General features: G+C 32.3%; 1 protein-coding gene and 1 long non-coding RNA gene across 3 annotated transcripts; one reads left to right on the top strand and one right to left on the bottom strand.

The window, feature by feature from the left end:
* Window positions 1-351: 351 nt before the first annotated feature.
* Window positions 352-982, bottom strand: LOC141659647 (uncharacterized). Its single transcript, XR_012549845.1, has 3 exons — window positions 802-982; window positions 490-616; window positions 352-411 (listed from the first exon to the last, which is right to left on the bottom strand). It is a non-coding gene; the product is annotated as an uncharacterized LOC141659647 (long non-coding RNA).
* A 1,541-nt stretch (window positions 983-2,523) lies between these two features.
* Window positions 2,524-6,378, top strand: LOC141659345 (heterogeneous nuclear ribonucleoprotein 1-like). Of its 2 annotated transcripts, XR_012549723.1 has the most exons (3): window positions 2,524-2,808; window positions 4,293-5,497; window positions 6,017-6,378. XR_012549723.1 is itself a non-coding variant. In XM_074466156.1 (2 exons), the coding sequence occupies exons 1-2, from the start codon at window positions 2,587-2,589 to the stop codon at window positions 5,391-5,393; spliced, it is 1,323 nt and encodes a 440-aa protein (XP_074322257.1). In that variant the 5' UTR covers window positions 2,524-2,586; the 3' UTR covers window positions 5,394-5,693. The 2 variants fall into 2 exon arrangements, 1 of the variants encoding a protein (XP_074322257.1); XM_074466156.1 differs by lacking the exon at window positions 6,017-6,378 and having other exon boundaries at window positions 4,293-5,693.
* The last annotated feature ends 14,363 nt before the right edge of the window (window positions 6,379-20,741 follow it).

Raw genomic sequence — 20,741 nt, 5'->3', positions numbered from 1 at the left:
ATATTACATATTATACAACACAAGTAGAACACCTTTCATTTGTAAAGGAGTCGTACTGTTGCACATTCGAGATTCATTGATCGTAGGTCGGTGAATATTTCCAATTTCAGGTTTCCTTAATGTTACATTACTCGTTGTAACAGATGAACTGTTAACACTTGAGAAGGGAAGACCTATATCAAAATTAAAGCTATTATTAGACAACTAAAAATTTCAGGTACCATTATGATTACCCACAAGGACAGAATAATTTAAGACAAAGGTGCATTAATACCATTATGAAGTGCAAAGTTGGAAATACCTTTATGATTAGCAAAGTTGGAAACATCTGACAGAGGAAATCTAATAGGAGCCGAGTTTAAATTTGATTTGTATACATTTGCACTATGTGAGTTACTTGATTGCACACAACTACATGATAAGATAAAAAGCATTAATTTGATGTTCAAGAAATATATGATGCATTTGTATTAGATATAATATACGTACGAACTCAAAGGCACATTGTGATAATTTCTTGACAATTCTGAATTGGAATGGTGATTCCTCCTCAATTCTGAAGTGGAGTTCTGTCCTCCATTTGGGTCAGTGAAATCCATACTTGAAACAGGACACTCTGAATAATTTTTAACCAAAAAACTATTAATAAGCCTTAAAGAGAAAACAACTACAATAACATGACCTTCCACAAAATAAAACACACTATTTACTTAAATCTTTAATCATAATCAATTACATCAACAAATTATATCAAACATTATCATCCAAAAAAAACCAAATGATAAAAGCATAAATTCTTACCTTTGACAATAACATTACTGATATCCTGGGAGGGTAAAATGTTACAGGTCTCTTTGTTTCCTAAACAATTCTTCCTGTATTTTCGTGTGTGGGAACTCTCTTCATGATAAAGAATAAACATTAGGAATCCATAAAGAGAAAGAATAGTAACAAACATCTATATTAATACATACTTCGAAAATCTTGAAGAGTACGAAAACTATTAAACAACATATGATCATAGCTTGCCTTTAAGTAGTAAGGACAAAATTCTGTACAGAAATTAAAAAATAAGATGAGTAATTAAGTACACGAAAGAACACAATTTCAAAATCTTACCTCTTTCATTGACGGAGTTAGATAGTAGAACAACTAAGAAACAGAAAATCAGAGGAAAAGAGGACAGAAAATATCAAAGATTTGCAATGAAAAGAACAAACTAATTTCGAAGTCCTGGGGTATAGACCTACAAAATAATATTTCGTTATTACATGGTAAAGAAAATTAGCTACACAACTTAAATAACAATCTAGATATACATCTGGTGAAACAATAACAAACAACTACTACCTTAAAGTTTCTAACATGTCAAGCATAATATACAAAATAATTTGTTAAACACCTGACATTGAAAAAATTATCAAACTTCATATACCAAAAAATATGCATAAAACTTTATGTATAGATTACATACCTCACCGTGTTGTGATAGATGTAAACAACATTTATCATGTCGCCAACAATATATATCACAACCTGCGAAAGATTAGAAGATCAGATCATGGTTATACATATAACATTCAAAAAATATAAGCCTAATAACACATATATATATATATGTAATTGATGTACCCACAAAGAAGAAGAGGTGAAGTAATAGAACAAAATTTTACAGAATGATTGGGTTTGATGTATGAAAGAGAAGAGAGAGATATATTGGATTCAAAATTCAAATTAAAACGCAATATACCCAATGTACCGAAAATTTGAATTATTGGGATGTGTGCATCAAATGGGTTCCGTTTGTTGTTTGAAAGTAAATGGAAGTATGTTTTTAACTATTTTAATGATATTTTGTGTAAATATATATGAAGTCCTGGGGTATGGGGTGTAAAAAGCCTTGAAATTTGTGGAATCAGGATTTATGATATATATAGAATATATAGATAATTCATTAATATAGAGTGTTGATAAAAAAAAATACTAATTTCAGAGCTCTGTTATTTCTAATTAAACTGCAAAATCACGAATGGTTTAAGCGCCCCCTCCAGAATTGTGACATATTTTACACAAAATTTAATCGAAATATTTCGATCTCGATCTCGATCTCGTTTAATTTCTAGTTACCGTTTTATTTTGTATCGGGCACTGAGCTCCCCACAAGCATAAAAAAGTAATAAATAATCCAAACTAGAGTTCTTGATATATGAAAATTGCATCACTTATTCATTTGTTAAGTACTCAAGAAAAATAAATAAATTCTACACTTGCAAAATAATTCACTCTGCTCATATTACACATTCATAAAATTATAAAAAATTATAAAAAATATTCCAAAATAAATTTCAGCCTATTACGAATGTAACACAGAATATACTCCACTCGATTTAGGTTTCCACCCTAAACTTGGTCTCCTGAAACTAAATCACATCCGTTAATTTAAAACACTAGACTCTATCAACAAATCTCAACCCTTGATTTAAAACACCAAGACTATCTCGACCTATACATACACACTGTGAAATCTCTCTTCTCTCTCTCTCCGCCTCTCTCTCCAAACCTCCAGCAAGATTTCGAGGGAGAAGTATGGATTCAGATCAAGGAAAGCTTTTCATTGGTGGGATATCATGGGACACAAATGAGGAGAAGCTGACTGAGTATTTTAGTAATTATGGTGAAGTTGTACAAACATCTGTGATGAGAGATAAGATTACTGGCAAGCCTAGAGGCTTTGGTTTTGTTGCTTTTGCAGATCCTGCTCTTCTTGATACTGTTCTTCAAGATACTCATGTTATTGATGGCAGAACGGTGAGTTTTTTCATTCTTGGTTCTTGTTTTTATGTTAAAGATTTGATCTTTTCTTGATTTGCTTTGTGGGTTTTTGTTGCATTGAGTTTTTAAGGTTGTTTTGTGGTAAAATTTTGTTCTTTTCTTGATTTGGTTTGTGGGTTTTTGTTGTATTGTGTTTTGAAGCTTGTTTTGTGGTAAAGTTTTGATCTTTGTTGATTTGGTTTCTGGGCTTTTGTTATATTTGTTTTTGAAGCTTGTTTTGTGGTACAGTTTGTTGATTTACTTTCCGGGTTTATGTTATATCTGGTTTTGAAGCTTGTTTTGTGATAAAGTTTTGATCTTTGTTAATTTAGAATCTTGGTTTTTGATTTAGGTTTGAAATATGTTATGTTAGTTTGATGGATGTGCTGGGATTTTCTTGGGTTGTGTGAATTTTTCTGTTAGTGTTTATATGATTAAATTGATTTGTTTAATTAATCTTGTGTATGTGCAGTTGTTTTTTAATTTCTCTGATAGTTTATTTTTGAAAGGGCTTTTCTTTTTTTATTAAAGTCAGCTGATATGTCATGTTACAATTACTGAGGATTAGACTCTCTTGTTCAACATTTATTTAAGAATTAAGCCTAGGTTAGTTGACCTCTGTTAGCTTTTGTTGGCAATGCCCAGATAATTATCACTTATTTGTAGTGGTAGTAAATTTAGAACAGTTTGTACATCATATTTCCAAATTAGCGTGTTTCAGATTCAGGTATTTTAAGAAGCGAATAAAATGAAGTGAATATTACATGTAAAATTTGTAGATTAGAACTAATGGCCTAATTGTGATTCTCTGTCTTTGATTTGATACTTTTACTTTTTGATGACATTTTGTTTGTGATGAGAGGATCTATACTCTATGCTCTTGTACCATATTTATGGAAAGTGACACTATTAAAAACTGTATATTCCTTTAGAACACTTGAACAGAGAACTTTGCCAAACCGCTAATCACTTAACAGTGGCCTGTGATGGCAGTTAGGATAGTAAGATTGCCACACCTTCATACATGTAATGCCCACTTAAGAACTTCATTTATTTCAGTCTGTGCCATTTCCTTTTCATTAGAAAGGTGCAGTGCATGATGTTTAAATAGAGTGGAAATTATACTAAGCTGTTGGATCATTTATTGATGGCTTTCTCAATGTTTCCTGTGTGAAAACACAGTAGAGTTAAAGTTGAAATGAGTTAGGACAAGTCTTTTTTGTAGAAGCATAATTTACACAATAGAATTAGAGCTGTTTATGATTTAGGACGTCTTTTTTATAATAGCATAATATTAAAGTGGTCACTTTTTTTTTTTTTTACATTACTTGTGTGCTATTATCATTTTGTAATATACATGTATGATACTGAATGTCTGCTCCTTGTAGTGGTATTAGCAGTGTAATAGACCACAGGTGGATCAGTGTATATATGTGTCTTTTACCTTATTTTTGTGGTTGTTTTTAACTTTTTCTATCTAGGTGGAGGCTAAGAGGGCCATGTCAAGGGAGGAACAACAGGTTTCAAAAGGTGGAAATGCTAGTGCTGGTCGGAACTTTGGAGGCGGTGCAAGTGACAGGACCAAGAAAATATTTGTTGGGGGTTTACCTCCAACAATGAGTGAGGATGAATTTCGCCAGTATTTTCAATCATATGGCAATGTTACAGATGTGGTTGTTATGTATGACCAGCAGACTAATCGCCCACGTGGATTTGGGTTTATATCATTTGACTCTGAGGACGCAGTTGATCGGGTTTTACACAAGACCTTTCATGATTTGAGTGGAAAGCAAGTCGAAGTTAAAAGGGCCCTTCCCAAAGATGGGGGTGGTGGCGGCCGTTCCATGGGTGGAGGCGGTGGAGGTTATCAGGGTTATGGCTCTTCAGGTGGCAATTCCGGTTCTTATGAAGGCCGTGACTCTAACAGGTACATGCAGTCTCAGAATACTGGTGGTGGATTTCCATCATACGGCTCTTCTGGATATGGTGCATCAGGTTATTGGTATGGTAATAGCAACGGCATGGGTTCTGGTGGTTATGGCAGTTATGGTGGCGCAAATCCTGGATATGGTGGCCCTGCTGGTGGGGCATATGGAAACCCGAATGTACCTAATGTTGGTTATGCAAGCGGTCCTCCTGGTGCACCTAGAAATGCATACGGCACTCAGCCTTCCTCAGGATATGGTAATATGGGTTATGGAAATACTCCTTGGGGTGCTTCTGGTGGCTCTAGTGGTGGTGCAGCGGCACCCACAGGTCAATCCCCAAGTGGGGCTGCTGGTTATGGAAATCAAGGTTATGGAAATGGGGGATATGGTGGAGCTGATGGATCATATGGAAATCCAGCTGCATATGGTGCAGTTGGAGGTCGGCTTGGGAGTGGCCCAAATAGCAATTCCTCTGCTGGTGGAGAGCTACAACCTAGCGGTGGCGGATACATGGGAGGTAGCTATGGTGATGCCAATGGTAATTCAGGATATGGATCTGGCAATTATGGGGCTCAGGTAGGACCTAATGGAGGGCAAGTTGGATATGGTGGTGGGTACGGTGCTGCTCCTACTCGACAGATGCAGCAGCAGTGATAATTTTAATTTCATCCGAGACGTTTCCTTTTATAAAGACCCGCAGTTGATGCCTTACAGTGCTGGCTCATAGGGTCTTCTTGCTGGATGAATTCATACTGCGGGTCTGGTTATCCTAGTTGCTTGAATTATTTTCTAGTTATTAATAATGACAGTACTTTTAAGGAGTAGAATTGCCCTTGACAAATATTTGCTCCCGCGTGTAGCTTTAAATTTGGTGTGCTCTTAATTGTGTCTGCTATCTTATATAGAGATATCTCTTATCCTAATATTATGATCTAGCTTATGTTCAACCCTTCAGTTTTGTTTCTCCATTTTACTTAGATGGCGAAATGGTCTCTTGCATGCTTAGTGCAATTGTTGAGTACTTGATATATAGAGGGCCTCATGACTATCATACAATATCGGGGTAGCAGTATGGTTAGAAGATATAGTGAGCTTGTTAGTATGCCATCTTTGATATGATAAAGTAGCAGTATGGAGATGTAGTGAGCCTTTGAATGGTAGTACTCAAGCTATTAACCAGTTCGGCACATCAGTTCATAATCGGTAGCAATAGCGCTAGTGATAGTTAAATTTGAAAACGGCATAATCATTTGCCCCTGTGCCCTTGTGTTGTACAGGAGGAGATGATCGATAATGAAAGTGATGTGTCCGGCCCTGGCTAAACATGTGCTTCATTGCTGGGGATGTGTTTTACAATGAACGGAAGTACAAAGTGACCTATGCAAAATCATGCTGAAGCCAGGCCATGAAGATCTGACAGTATCACTAAAGTTGTGGATCAAGTCAAGTTCTGAGAGCTGGTATTTGTGGTATGTGGCTATCTACAATAGCTAGAAAGATTTATAAATATAATGACACCACTTTGGGCTGTTTAGTAAAGGGTATTAGAGTTATAGATGGTCTGGGATTCTCAACTTCAGTAATCAACTGTTGGATATAATATTTTTCTTATTTATACAACTCTGGTCGTTTCACCGTCTCTAGTGTTGTGTCCTAGTCACGGATGTTGCATTTTTTATTGTGCTGTTAGTTCTCAAAACTTTCTAGTTAATGACGGATTAAAGGAATTTAGGTAATAACTAATCTGCGAGGAAATAGACATTAAGCTGAAGTTGTGGAGAAACTATGAGGACGATACATTTTTAACAACTTAACTAGTAAGTTGGAATTTGCTCTACTCAATTTTTGGGCTTTGTGATGGTAATTATAGTTTGTGGCTCAGATTATGAATCAATAACCATGACCATAGCTTCAGCCTTCAGTTGTACTCCTCTTTCTCTTGAACACTAACTCTTACGTTAAAGATCATACTCCGGCCTCGTACTTGTTTATATTGATTGTTTATATTGAGCTTGAATTGTGTCATTATTTTAGAGTCCTAGCAGGCATGCCTTCTTAAAATATAAAGCAGGATGTTTTCTTTGATGCAGTAGTTATAGCCTTATGTAAATAGTTTTCGTAGTATGGTTACATATGGACTCTAATATTTTAGAGCTTTAGCAAATTTATGCAGATTGCATCCCACCCTCCCCACTTTTTCCGTTTAACTCCTGCAATTTTTTTTTCAATCTGAGTCTAATCCCTGGCCTGCCGAATGTATGTTGCAATTTACCTATGGGCTACCAGTTTGCTGTCTAGATCTTGAAACAAAACAACCTTTGTGCATTGTATCTTTTTTTAAAAAAATTGCCTGTGAACCGGAAGTCCTTGGTGCAGTTGTAGTTTCATAGTAAGTTTATACTTCATTAAAAAGAAGAATGTTCTGTAGAGGTAATTTTGTGCTATTCAGATCAGAACTTTCGATGTTACTATTCAAAGTAGATTATAGTGGTTTTTTCTTTGTTTTTCTTGAGAGGGAAGTAGATAATGCTGATTTTCTGGTTAATATCTTTTCACACTTGTTAAAAGCCTCAAGTTTTTTTTTTTTTTTTTTCATTTTTCCTATTACTTCCATATTCGGTAACCAGTGGCCTAGACAACTCTCGTCCTATCTCGGCTCTGCCTCCGCTACTTGACGTTTTATTTTTAGCAGAAAAACCAATTTAGTCACGCACAATAGAATAAATTTCAATTATGTTAAATTTTTATACAAAGTGTTTCCTATTATATACCAATAAAATATGATATTTATTTATACCAAATCCGTACACCGTAGACTCCGGGGTTTGAATCAATGAAGGAAAAATTAAAATTTGAATTTGTTTTTTTTTTATTTTCTAAAAATATCACTTAATTTTGAATGGTTTTAATTGTAGATATAGTAGCGAAGTTGCAATTTGCAAACCATGTTTTTCTCAAATTATTTTCAGAAATTCCTTTTTTTTAACAATTTTCTATGAAAGTTAAACGAAAATGCTTCTTGGAAAAATTTGAATTATGCGCATTTTTTAAAAGATCTCAAAAACTGATAGATCCATCATGCAGTAAGTGGAATGTGAATTTCAAAAGATTATGGAAGAAGGAAGATTATGGATCTATTTTTAAATGGTGCTAGTTATTAAAAAGGAGAAATTTGAACTTTATTTCAATTGACGTGTGACATCAGTGTTTGCTATTTAGTAAAAAAATATTTTTTTTTGGAAATTTATAGCATTTTCCATCTAATAATTTTAGAACGGACAAATTCATAACCTTCTTTAATTAATTTTTAGGACAAAAAACTTTCTTTTTTCTTATATTTGGAATTAGAGTTTACTAACTTAAAAGTCGTGCTATGCATAATTTTTTTTAATATCATATATTCTAAAATATTTAATTTAAATTCAAAGCTTAATTTTGTTCAATTTAAATTTTTAAATGATATAATCTCATGATAATTATATTAATACATAATAATATTTGTGATTTTTTTAATGAAAGATATTTGAAAAGACAGTTTTACTAATTGAACGATATAATTTTATTAATATTTCTATACATGTTTACGAAAAATAATTATATTTTAATTAAAGTTACGTTCTGTTTCAAATTAATAGTTTACTAATTATGATATTAGTTTTGTTTGGAGAAAACTAGATCTTAGGGTGTACTCAGACAAATTATTTTGGGACATGACATTTTACAATGTAACATTATAATGAAAATCTGAAAACATGAACACAACCCCATGAAAATATCCATGTGCTATACTTATTTCCTTTTAATCTCAGGTAAATCTCTCCGGTCATTCTCAATCCCATCAACTCTTGTTTTATGCTCGATCAATAATTTACATTTATTTATACCTTTAAATAATGACTTTAATTTTATTTTATTGTGAATCTAATTTACATTTATTTAAACCTACAAATAATAATTTTAATTTTATTTTATTGTAAATCAATAGTTTACATGAGGCACACGTTAATCCTACCAAATTCAACTAATTATTTTTAGTCTGAGTTTAACATTTTAATTCCAATAAATGTGACTTAGTTCGCATAAATACAATATATATGATTTAGTTGGTTGAATTATATTTTGATTTTAATTTTGTTTTAATTTGAATTAGTTGTATAATATTTTTAGCATGTATGAATAATTCACATATTTTAGCCCGATTTAATAGTTTAATTTTGTAGCCGATTAATATTATTTATTATTTTATCTTAACCCGATGCACACTGTACCAATCAAATTCAATGTATTACCTTAAGTTTAATTTAAATTTTATTTTAGTTCAGATTAATATTCAATAGTACAATATTGTTTTAGGAAAAGTGTAGATTATTTTGTTTTATCTCGAGACTATTATAGCGAACAACACATTATCTTCTGCCAGTATATATATGGATATCTATATTATCAATATGATAGATATTATAATATATTTTTGGTCTAATTAAATAAATTTTTAATCGGTTGTTGTAGTAAAGATTGTTTAAATTTTAGTTAAATAATAATTAAATTAGTATTAATTAGAATAATATAGAACTTAATATAAAGTAGAATTTAAACTCATAGATGAAGTTAACTTTAATATCAATTAGAATAAAATGAAGTTAATATGAGCTATAATTTAATTTGTTAGAGGAAATCGATTTTAATATCAATTAAAAATTTAGAATTGAGCAGCCAAGACCGAATAATCAAACTTTTAATGATAGTTGGAGAAAATGAAAAAGAAAAACATTGTTTACCTAAAAGATGTAATTGATTTATATACTAATTAATTACCAATGCGCAGATAACGGCTGGGGGTTAATTACGATAAAAAAATAAATAAAATATAATGATGAAATTATTAAATAATTAGGGTAATTATATAAATTAACAAAGGACAGTAGCAACCGAACTTTTAATATTATTCATTAGTACTGTTCTAAAAATCGATATTGGGTTCGACTCGACAAAGGAATGGAGTAAAGAGTACTTGTTCGGTTAAAAACTCTGATAAACTAAAATTTAAATTTTTATTTAACTTAGAATATTTTATAAATAATATATAAGACAATTAATTATGTTTCCGAATGAAAAGTAATATTTCTCTGAATGTACGTAACGAGAAACAAATACAATTCACGAATCACTTTTAAAAATTCTTCAAATGTAACATAATTATTGTAGTTCCTCAAAAGAGGTACGATAACTTACGAATGCATAATAACATAACCATAAATTATTTATGCAGCGACAAAAGAAATGGTAGTACTTTTGTCGGATCTTATAGTCGATCTTTAAGGGTTGTTTACTTTAACAGTTTTCCAAATTTTTTTTTTTGAAAAATAGAAAATTTTGAATATGTGTTCAACTTGCCAATTTTCTAAAATGAAAACTAGAAAAATGGAAAAAAAGGTTTTCTGATTTAAAACTAGGAATGAGAAAACTAGGAAAACAGTTTTACAGTTGTAACCTAATATCCACTTCTAACCCTAATATACACATATTCACTACCTTTTTATTTACTACCTTTTTATATAAAATATGCATAATATATTATTATATTGTTTTTTATAGAAATACATGAATATTATTAATAGTTAACCAATTGATATTATTAATAATAATACATTTATTTTAAAATAAAGACAAAACAAACTCGCATAAAAATTAAAAAAACATGAATATTATTAATAGTTAACCAATTGATATTATTAATAATAATACATTTATTTTAAAATAAAGACAAAACAAACTAGCATAAAAATTAAAAAAATTATATTAATGAAGTAATCACAAATAATTTGTTAACATAATTATACATAAAATTTGATATATAATATAAATATTGAAAACTATATAAATATAATTAAATAATTTAAAAACAAGTTATCATAATATAATTTTTGTTGACAATAACATTATTTATAATTGCTTACATAAAAAAAATTATATATTTCAAATTGAGAAGTATTGATATATATTTTCTACTTTTTTGTTTAAGTTAATTTGGAACATGTTTTCTCATTTTTCAATAGTTTTCTTAGAAATAGAAAAGTGAGAAAATTTTAGAAAATTGGAAAAAAGAAAACTGGAAAAATTTTATGTAAGTAAACAAGCCTAAGTATTCAAAATACTAAATTTTATAATATGTGTCACGCCCCCAAATCCGGGGTCAGAGGATTTGGTCGTCACTATAAAACTTCAATCCAAAATTAACCTGTTAAATCAAATAATAAATGCCAGCGGAAGATATTTATCATTTATGACCCCAACTAATCCAAGATCTTTTAAGGTTACAGTTCTAGAAACAAGAATTCCAAATTCCACAAATAAATTTTTCACTTTCTTTTAAATCTCTTTTCAATAAATTCCAACTCAAAACTAAACCCACTAGTATAACTTCGAAATGAAGTATACTAGGCCCAAATAAAATACAAAACTATAATATAATATAATATAAACAACTTTACATAATAAAACTTACACTAGTCCGCAAACCCTGGACCAACCACCTTCCAAGAGCTTCTTCTTGCTTCCTCGAATTACACGGCTAAACAGCAAGCTAATCCTCACTAGAGGTTAAATTTAAAAACAGGCAAGTATGAGCGAAAGAAATGCTCAGCAAGTTCATTATAGTAAATATCGGGTCATTTTGATAAAAAAAACTAACATCTGCATCAGTGCAGATCATTTAGAAATCATAATTGCTGAATCATAAAATTATAGTAGTGGAACCCCAGAATTGATTCCTTAATTGTATTCAAAACCATTTTGATATTCTTGAGCGACATGCTTCAGCAATACTTTGAATCTTGACGAGAATAAAACTCGTAAAAACATTGTTTACGGAAATATCGTAAACTACAATAACATGAAACAATGATCATGGAATGAATCATAAACTTTATTCAAAACCGAACTCTTCAAATTAATACTTATTTTGTTATCATGTCAAATTAGATATTACTACGAACTTTGATGCTCACAACATTCCATACTGAAGTCAACACCAATCATCTGTACTAATACCATCTTTGATATTTAACAACAAACTAAGTATCCTCAAAATAAGAAACTGAATCAAAACCACATTTCATCTTTTATCCGAAAATAAAATACTTAATATCATTCCTTGTAAGATGTCAAAATCAATATAATAATTTCGATTGGAACCAAATTATGCACTATGCTGTTCTGATGATCAGTCATGAAACAGCACCGGTATCCCGCAGTATACCGTAAATATAGGTACTACCCGTATCCCGCAGCCATACGGTACCTATAGGGCGCCAGAAAAAGGCATAACTAGCCTTGTAAGATATTACACTTCTGTATTGCACTTCCGTATAATAGCTCACGCTGGACCGGTGCCTCGGCCTCTTACGCTACCAGTAACCATCAAATCTCAAAACCTTTTATTGAAAAGGGGTCATAATAGTCGACACCCGAAATAATTTTATTCCCCCATTAACTTGGGTAGGAATATTCACAACCAAATCACTTTTCTCAAAATCCAAAACATTTATAAATCCAGTAATTGGATAAGTAAAATCACTTGACTATTCTGAATATAGAATAGCAGGGGGTACTTGCATAAACAGAATTATTTAATTCAGCGATATATAAAACATTTATCTATCTTGAACTGAGAATAGGAAAAGCAATACTTGCATGATAAGATTTTAAATAAATATCACTTGAACAATAAGTGATGATAGGGATACTTGCATACTGTGATTCGAAAGAAACATCACTTGAACAATAAGTGAAATCAGGGGTACTTGCCTTTGGGTTTTAAGCAGTTAGTCACACTCGCAAAACCACATCTATTCTGACATTCTGTCTCAAAACATCACCGTCCTTCTTTTCAACACTTTACTGATATACTGCTCATGCAATTGCTAGAAGCCAGATATCCAATACCATTCCATTTCATTCTTTATCCAACGTCTTGTCTTGATCAACTCGAGAGATCCCCATCTATAATTAAAAGATATATCTTTAATTGTCTAAATGATAATTACTTGACGAACGGCGCGTCAAAACCCTATCGTCTACCCATACGATAGCCCACATATAAATATAACAGACAAACACAGGACTCTTAATCCACACACACACATAATTCACATAGCACATAAGCACATAACTCATGTATCACTTAATTCATATCACATAATTCATATAACACAGGACTCGGTACGTTTAAAACTGAAATTGGGTCAAAATACGATTTATCGATGAATAATCGACTCAGAATCATTCGTAAAACAAGCGACCTTTTGAAACAAAATAATTTGGGTCTCGAACGTATTTTTATTGAAAGCGGAATATTTTTCTGAGTCTAGAGGCGTTCGTTTCGTATTAAACAGACGAACAGTTTATTTATAAAAATATCTTGTCCCCCCCCACACGTAATTAGGTTTCGTAAAATTACATATACTCGTTCGACGTCTCCGATAATTATAGGTTACGTTCCCGTATTTTCGGAATTAATTTCCTGAAAATCGGGCAGCGTCTCTTTTGTTTATCGGCCTACCCGTCGAACATCCCGACGTCAAAACACAACAACACAATCAATCGCAATCCAACAATCCAATTATTAACTTCAGTCAACAACTTCACTTCGCAATCTCACCAATACTAATTAAATATAATTATCAATCATTATCACCCGTATTTTTATGTTTTAAATCGTATTTTATAATTTTTTTATTCGTATTTTGTGTTTTAGATCGTAGGACTCAGAATTAATCATCACAGTCCACCGTCGGCTCGCCAAGGCTCATCGCCGACGGCGGTAAAATTCGCGGGTTTCCGATTATCGGACATTCTTCGCGAACCCCACCGATTAATTAATAATTATCTTTGCAGGATAAATTTTATTTCACGAAACCTTAAATAAATTAATTCCCTGCAGCAATTAAAATAATTAATCAACAAAATTTTTGAAACACCACTGTGTATAAACACACACACGAACAGGGCAAGCCGGAAAACGGCAGAAAATCAAGCAACGGAAGAGATACGAGAACATAAAAGGGCAGTAACCGGGACTAAGACACGCAACACAGCAATATATACATACGATATATACAGGTACGCGCCCAAATCACAGCAATCACCGGAAAAAAGGCACGGATGGCCGGAAAATAACAAGAAACGGCCGGGAAATAAATCAACCCAGCAGCACTTACCGAACAGATACGGGAGGCACAACACAGGGGAAAAAGAAGTACGGGAGGGAATAAGAAAGGAGAAATCGAGGGAAGAAATTACAGGAGTGATCCGAGAGAGATAGTGAGGAGAGATGAAGAACATGAGAGATTGATGAGAGGGTAAAATGAAAAGGGAAAAATAAATAATCATAAACTAAATTTCTAAAAACAGGACACGTATAAGAAGTTTTAACACGTGTCCTCCCTCCTGACTGGCCCCGGACTGAAATTTAACAAAATAACAAAATAGTTCACGGATCACAGTAATTCGGAAAATTACCGAAACACTTTTAAAAATTCTTAAAATAATTAACTACACATAAAATAAAATTGTCATAATTTTTAATCCATTTTTGAAACAAAACTCATGCCCGCGTTTAACGATTAAACGAAATAACGCGCGGGTGAAATTTATCCCAAAAATTCCCAAAATAATTTTAAAATTCCCGGAATATTCCCAACTTAAATAAATATGAGTTTCGTAATTTTTGAAGAATTTTGGAATTAAATACGGATTTTACAAATAAATGCAATCAGAAAATTATACAGGGCTAAATAATTGATGAAATATTGATTTCTAAATTTTATAAAATCCCAAAAATAATTATTGTAATTATAAAGTCATAAAAATATTTTTGAAAGATAATTTAAATATTTATGAAATTAGATTTTCAATAAAATCACTTTTAAAGACAAAAACAAAACGATACGACTCAGTAATTAATAATACAAATAATCCTCAATCACAACTAAGTCACACACAATTAATATTACATACAACACATAGCAGACATAATATCCATCCAATCCCTAATATTACTAAACGAACTCAATTTACCGATATCAATAAAATCGGCTTTCAAATAACTTTTGAAAATAAAACATTTAAGCAAATATTTTTAGAAATTAACAAGGATCGATATAACACTCAACAATTAGCACATTACCATTTAATAACACAAACTCATCAAATAGGAATAAAATATCCACCATTTTATTCCTTCTAAATCAGAAAATCACATAAACATATTCAAATATTAATAATAATAATTCTGAAAATACGGGATATCACAATCTACCCTCCTTATAAGGATTCCGTCCTCGGAATCAGCAGAAGAGAGCACTAGGGATCTTCTGGCCAACTTTCCATTTCCAAATAACCTCAATTTTCCATAATCTTAAACAAATCTTGTATTCCTGGTATAATAAAACTTTTACAGGAGCTTCACTGTGTACCACTGTTCCATTCACACCTCTTGATCAATTCTTCAATAGAATCACATTTTACTGATCGCGAGAAAGAAGAATAGAGAAAAAGATAGAGGGAAGATAAGAAAGAAAGATAGAGAAATAAAGAAACAGAATGACTTCGCTATACACCCCTGATATTTTAATCGCATTACAATCCACTGTTGCTCTTGATAATCCCATCACATAACCCTGCTTTGACTTGACCAGGATAACTCAGCTTAACTTGATTGGCATACCTTCGAATGTTTGGGATGACAAAATCATGGAATTTCAAAAAGAAAAGAATTTGATACCATAACGGAACCAAAATCTGAATTTGAGAAAAAGTATTGTTGAAATAAAAGAATAACTGAGAGATCAATATGATCAAACGAACTTGGTATTGCGTGTCCAAATTAAGACACTACTAAAGGTTGTTAACCTTCATGTATTCACAATACACATAAGTGATGGCGTCCCATCCAACTCTTATCACACAGACAGGTATACCTTGTTTCCCCTACAGTTAGGGTTGTTCATCTCAGTCAGAATACAAGAATATCAACGGAATTGAAAATCAAATGAATAAAACTGAAAAGATTTCAAAGATGATATTTCTGAAGGAAATGAAATCCAGAGAACAAAAATTCTGACACCAAATGAGCAAGTGGTGTCACATTACCAAGAAACTATCCACCAAATAAGAAAAGTGGAATTAATTATCATAACTTGACAGAGCTATCAAAACCTGAAAAATAGGCTTCATGACAGCCTCTGGCACATTTAAAACACGAATATGATCGAAAATGAGTGTTAGGGAATATATCCTCTAACAATTACTTCTTTTGAGAGATGTCAAAATGAATTATAGAAAGAGAAGGTATTGCCAAAGTCTTAATATTTATCTTCAATTTGAACTCTCCAGTTGAATCGTCACCCACTTCTAGACACTTCTTCACGTTTCAAGGATATCGATAATCTCCATCGTCGTCGAATCGTAGTCTCGAAAGATTCCACAATAGAAGTTTGCAGCTTTCCGAAGTTCCATCCAGCTCAGCACAACCATCTCGAACGAATGCGCCTATCTTAACTTACTCGTTGGTACTATATCCAATAGTCCAACAGGAACTCGATATGAGCTCAAACGTCCTCACATAGCTATACACACTCCTACACACTCTCGTTTCTAGTTTACTATAACCTCAGCTCTGATACCAACCTGTCACGCCCCCAAATCCGGGGTCAGAGGATTTGGTCGTCACTATAAAACTTCAATCCAAAATTAACCTGTTAAATCAAATAATAAATGCCAGCGGAAGATATTTATCATTTATGACCCCAACTAATCCAAGATCTTTTAAGGTTACAGTTCTAGAAACAAGAATTCCAAATTCCACAAATAAATTTTTCACTTTCTTTTAAATCTCTTTTCAATAAATTCCAACTCAAAACTAAACCCACTAGTATAACTTCGAAATGAAGTATACTAGGCCCAAATAAAATACAAAACTATAATATAATATAATATAAACAACTTTACATAATAAAACTTACACTAGTCCGCAAACCCTGGACCAACCACCTTCCAAGAGCTTCTTCTTGCTTCCTCGAATTACACGGCTAAACAGCAAGCTAATCCTCACTAGAGGTTAAATTTAAAAACAGGCAAGTATGAGCGAAAGAAATGCTCAGCAAGTTCATTATAGTAAATATCGGGTCATTTTGATAAAAAAACTAACATCTGCATCAGTGCAGATCATTTAGAAATCATAATTGCTGAATCATAAAATTATAGTAGTGGAACCCCAGAATTGATTCCTTAATTGTATTCAAAACCATTTTGATATTCTTGAGCGACATGCTTCAGCAATACTTTGAATCTTGACGAGAATAAAACTCGTAAAAACATTGTTTACGGAAATATCGTAAACTACAATAACATGAAACAATGATCATGGAATGAATCATAAACTTTATTCAAAACCGAACTCTTCAAATTAATACTTATTTTGTTATCATGTCAAATTAGATATTACTACGAACTTTGATGCTCACAACATTCCATACTGAAGTCAACACCAATCATCTGTACTAATACCATCTTTGATATTTAACAACAAACTAAGTATCCTCAAAATAAGAAACTGAATCAAAACCACATTTCATCTTTTATCCGAAAATAAAATACTTAATATCATTCCTTGTAAGATGTCAAAATCAATATAATAATTTCGATTGGAACCAAATTATGCACTATGATGTTCTGATGATCAGTCATGAAACAGCACCGGTATCCCGCAGTATACCGTAAATATAGGTACTACCCGTATCCCGCAGCCATACGGTACCTATAGGGCGCCAGAAAAAGGCATAACTAGCCTTGTAAGATATTACACTTCTGTATTGCACTTCCGTATAATAGCTCACGCTGGACCGGTGCCTCGGCCTCTTACGCTACCAGTAACCATCAAATCTCAAAACCTTTTATTGAAAAGGGGTCATAATACTCGACACCCGAAATAATTTTATTCCCCCATTAACTTGGGTAGGAATATTCACAACCAAATCACTTTTCTCAAAATCCAAAACATTTATAAATCCAGTAATTGGATAAGTAAAATCACTTGACTATTCTGAATATAGAATAGCAGGGGGTACTTGCATAAACAGAATTATTTAATTCAGCGATATATAAAACATTTATCTATCTTGAACTTAGAATAGGAAAAGCAATACTTGCATGATAAGATTTTAAATAAATATCACTTGAACAATAAGTGATGATAGGGATACTTGCATACTGTGATTCGAAATAAACATCACTTGAACAATAAGTGAAATCAGGGGTACTTGCCTTTGGGTTTTAAGCAGTTAGTCACACTCGCAAAACCACATCTATTCTGACATTCTGTCTCAAAACATCACCGTCCTTCTTTTCAACACTTTACTGATATACTGCTCATGCAATTGCTAGAAGCCAGATATCCAATACCATTCCATTTCATTCTTTATCCAACGTCTTGTCTTGATCAACTCGAGAGATCCCCATCTATAATTAAAAGATATATCTTTAATTGTCTAAATGATAATTACTTGACGAACGGCGCGTCAAAACCCTATCGTCTACCCATACGATAGCCCACATATAAATATAACAGACAAACACAGGACTCTTAATCCACACACACACATAATTCACATAGCACATAAGCACATAACTCATGTATCACTTAATTCATATCACATAATTCATATAACACAGGACTCGGTACGTTTAAAACTGAAATTGGGTCAAAATACGATTTATCGATGAATAATCGACTCAGAATCATTCGTAAAACAAGCGACCTTTTGAAACAAAATAATTTGGGTCTCGAACGTATTTTTATTGAAAGCGGAATATTTTTCTGAGTCTAGAGGCGTTCGTTTCGTATTAAACAGACGAACAGTTTATTTATAAAAATATCTTGTCCCCCCCACACGTAATTAGGTTTCGTAAAATTACATATACTCGTTCGACGTCTCCGATAATTATAGGTTACGTTCCCGTATTTTCGGAATTAATTTCCTGAAAATCGGGCAGCGTCTCTTTTGTTTATCGGCCTACCCGTCGAACATCCCGACGTCAAAACACAACAACACAATCAATCGCAATCCAACAATCCAATTATTAACTTCAGTCAACAACTTCACTTCGCAATCTCACCAATACTAATTAAATATAATTATCAATCATTATCACCCGTATTTTTATGTTTTAAATCGTATTTTATAATTTTTTTATTCGTATTTTGTGTTTTAGATCGTAGGACTCAGAATTAATCATCACAGTCCACCGTCGGCTCGCCAAGGCTCATCGCCGACGGCGGTAAAATTCGCGGGTTTCCGATTATCGGACATTCTTCGCGAACCCCACCGATTAATTAATAATTATCTTTGCAGGATAAATTTTATTTCACGAAACCTTAAATAAATTAATTCCCTGCAGCAATTAAAATAATTAATCAACAAAAATTTTGAAACACCACTGTGTATAAACACACACACGAACAGGGCAAGCCGGAAAACGGCAGAAAATCAAGCAACGGAAGAGATACGAGAACATAAAAGGGCAGTAACCGGGACTAAGACACGCAACACAGCAATATATACATACGATATACAGGTACGCGCCCAAATCACAGCAATCACCGGAAAAAAGGCACGGATGGCCGGAAAATAACAAGAAACGGCCGGGAAATAAATCAACCCAGCAGCACTTACCGAACAGATACGGGAGGCACAACACAGGGGAAAAAGAAGTACGGGAGGGAATAAGAAAGGAGAAATCGAGGGAAGAAATTACAGGAGTGATCCGAGAGAGATAGTGAGGAGAGATGAAGAACATGAGAGATTGATGAGAGGGTAAAATGAAAAGGGAAAAACAAATAATCATAAACTAAATTTCTAAAAACAGGACACGTATAAGAAGTTTTAACACGTGTCCTCCCTCCTGACTGGCCCCGGACTGAAATTTAACAAAATAACAAAATAGTTCACGGATCACAGTAATTCGGAAAATTACCGAAACACTTTTAAAAATTCTTAAAATAATTAACTACACATAAAATAAAATTGTCATAATTTTTAATCCATTTTTGAAACAAAACTCATGCCCGCGTTTAACGATTAAACGAAATAACGCGCGGGTGAAATTTATCCCAAAAATTCCCAAAATAATTTTAAAATTCCCGGAATATTCCCAACTTAAATAAATATGAGTTTCGTAATTTTTGAAGAATTTTGGAATTAAATACGGATTTTACAAATAAATGCAATCAGAAAATTATACAGGGCTAAATAATTGATGAAATATTGATTTCTAAATTTTATAAAATCCCAAAAATAATTATTGTAATTATAAAGTCATAAAAATATTTTTGAAAGATAATTTAAATATTTATGAAATTAGATTTTCAATAAAATCACTTTTAAAGACAAAAACAAAACGATACAACTCAGTAATTAATAATACAAATAATCCTCAATCACAACTAAGTCATACACAATTAATATTACATACAACACATAGCAGACATAATATCCATCCAATCCCTAATATTACTAAACGAACTCAATTTACCGATATCAATAAAATCGGCTTTCAAATAACTTTTGAAAATAAAACATTTAAGCAAATATTTTTAGAAATTAACAAGGATCGATATAACACTCAACAATTAGCACATTACCATTTAATAACACAAACTCATCAAATAGGAATAAAATATCCACCATTTTATTCCTTCTAAATCAGAAAATCACATAAACATATTCAAATATTAATAATAATAATTCTGAAAATACGGGATATCACAATATGTGTTGGTGATAGTAGCCGGATTTATGAGGTGCGGAAGGCTCATTAGCAACCAAGGACCTACCATTAGAATAATAATTCAAAGAAACGTAACCCTGGAACATTCATCTTCCTCCAAGTGTAACGGCTGAAGCATTTATATCCAAGGTTTGATAAATACACACAATCATATAC

The sequence above is a fragment of the Apium graveolens genome, chromosome 5 (genome assembly GCF_009905375.1).
Source record: "Apium graveolens cultivar Ventura chromosome 5, ASM990537v1, whole genome shotgun sequence".
In the NCBI taxonomy this organism is placed as follows: Eukaryota; Viridiplantae; Streptophyta; class Magnoliopsida; order Apiales; family Apiaceae; genus Apium; species Apium graveolens.
Note: the sequence above shows the minus strand (reverse complement) of the source record. Positions and strands in the feature narration are given on the sequence as shown.

Excerpts from the sequence above, each read along its gene's own strand:
- LOC141659345 (XM_074466156.1), top strand. The coding sequence starts at position 2,587 with ATGGATTCAGATCAAGGAAAGCTTTTCATTGGTGGGATATCATGGGAC. Across the intron at positions 2,809-4,292 it reads ATGTTATTGATGGCAGAACG|GTGGAGGCTAAGAGGGCCAT; the intron begins GTGAGTTTTTTC and ends TTTTCTATCTAG.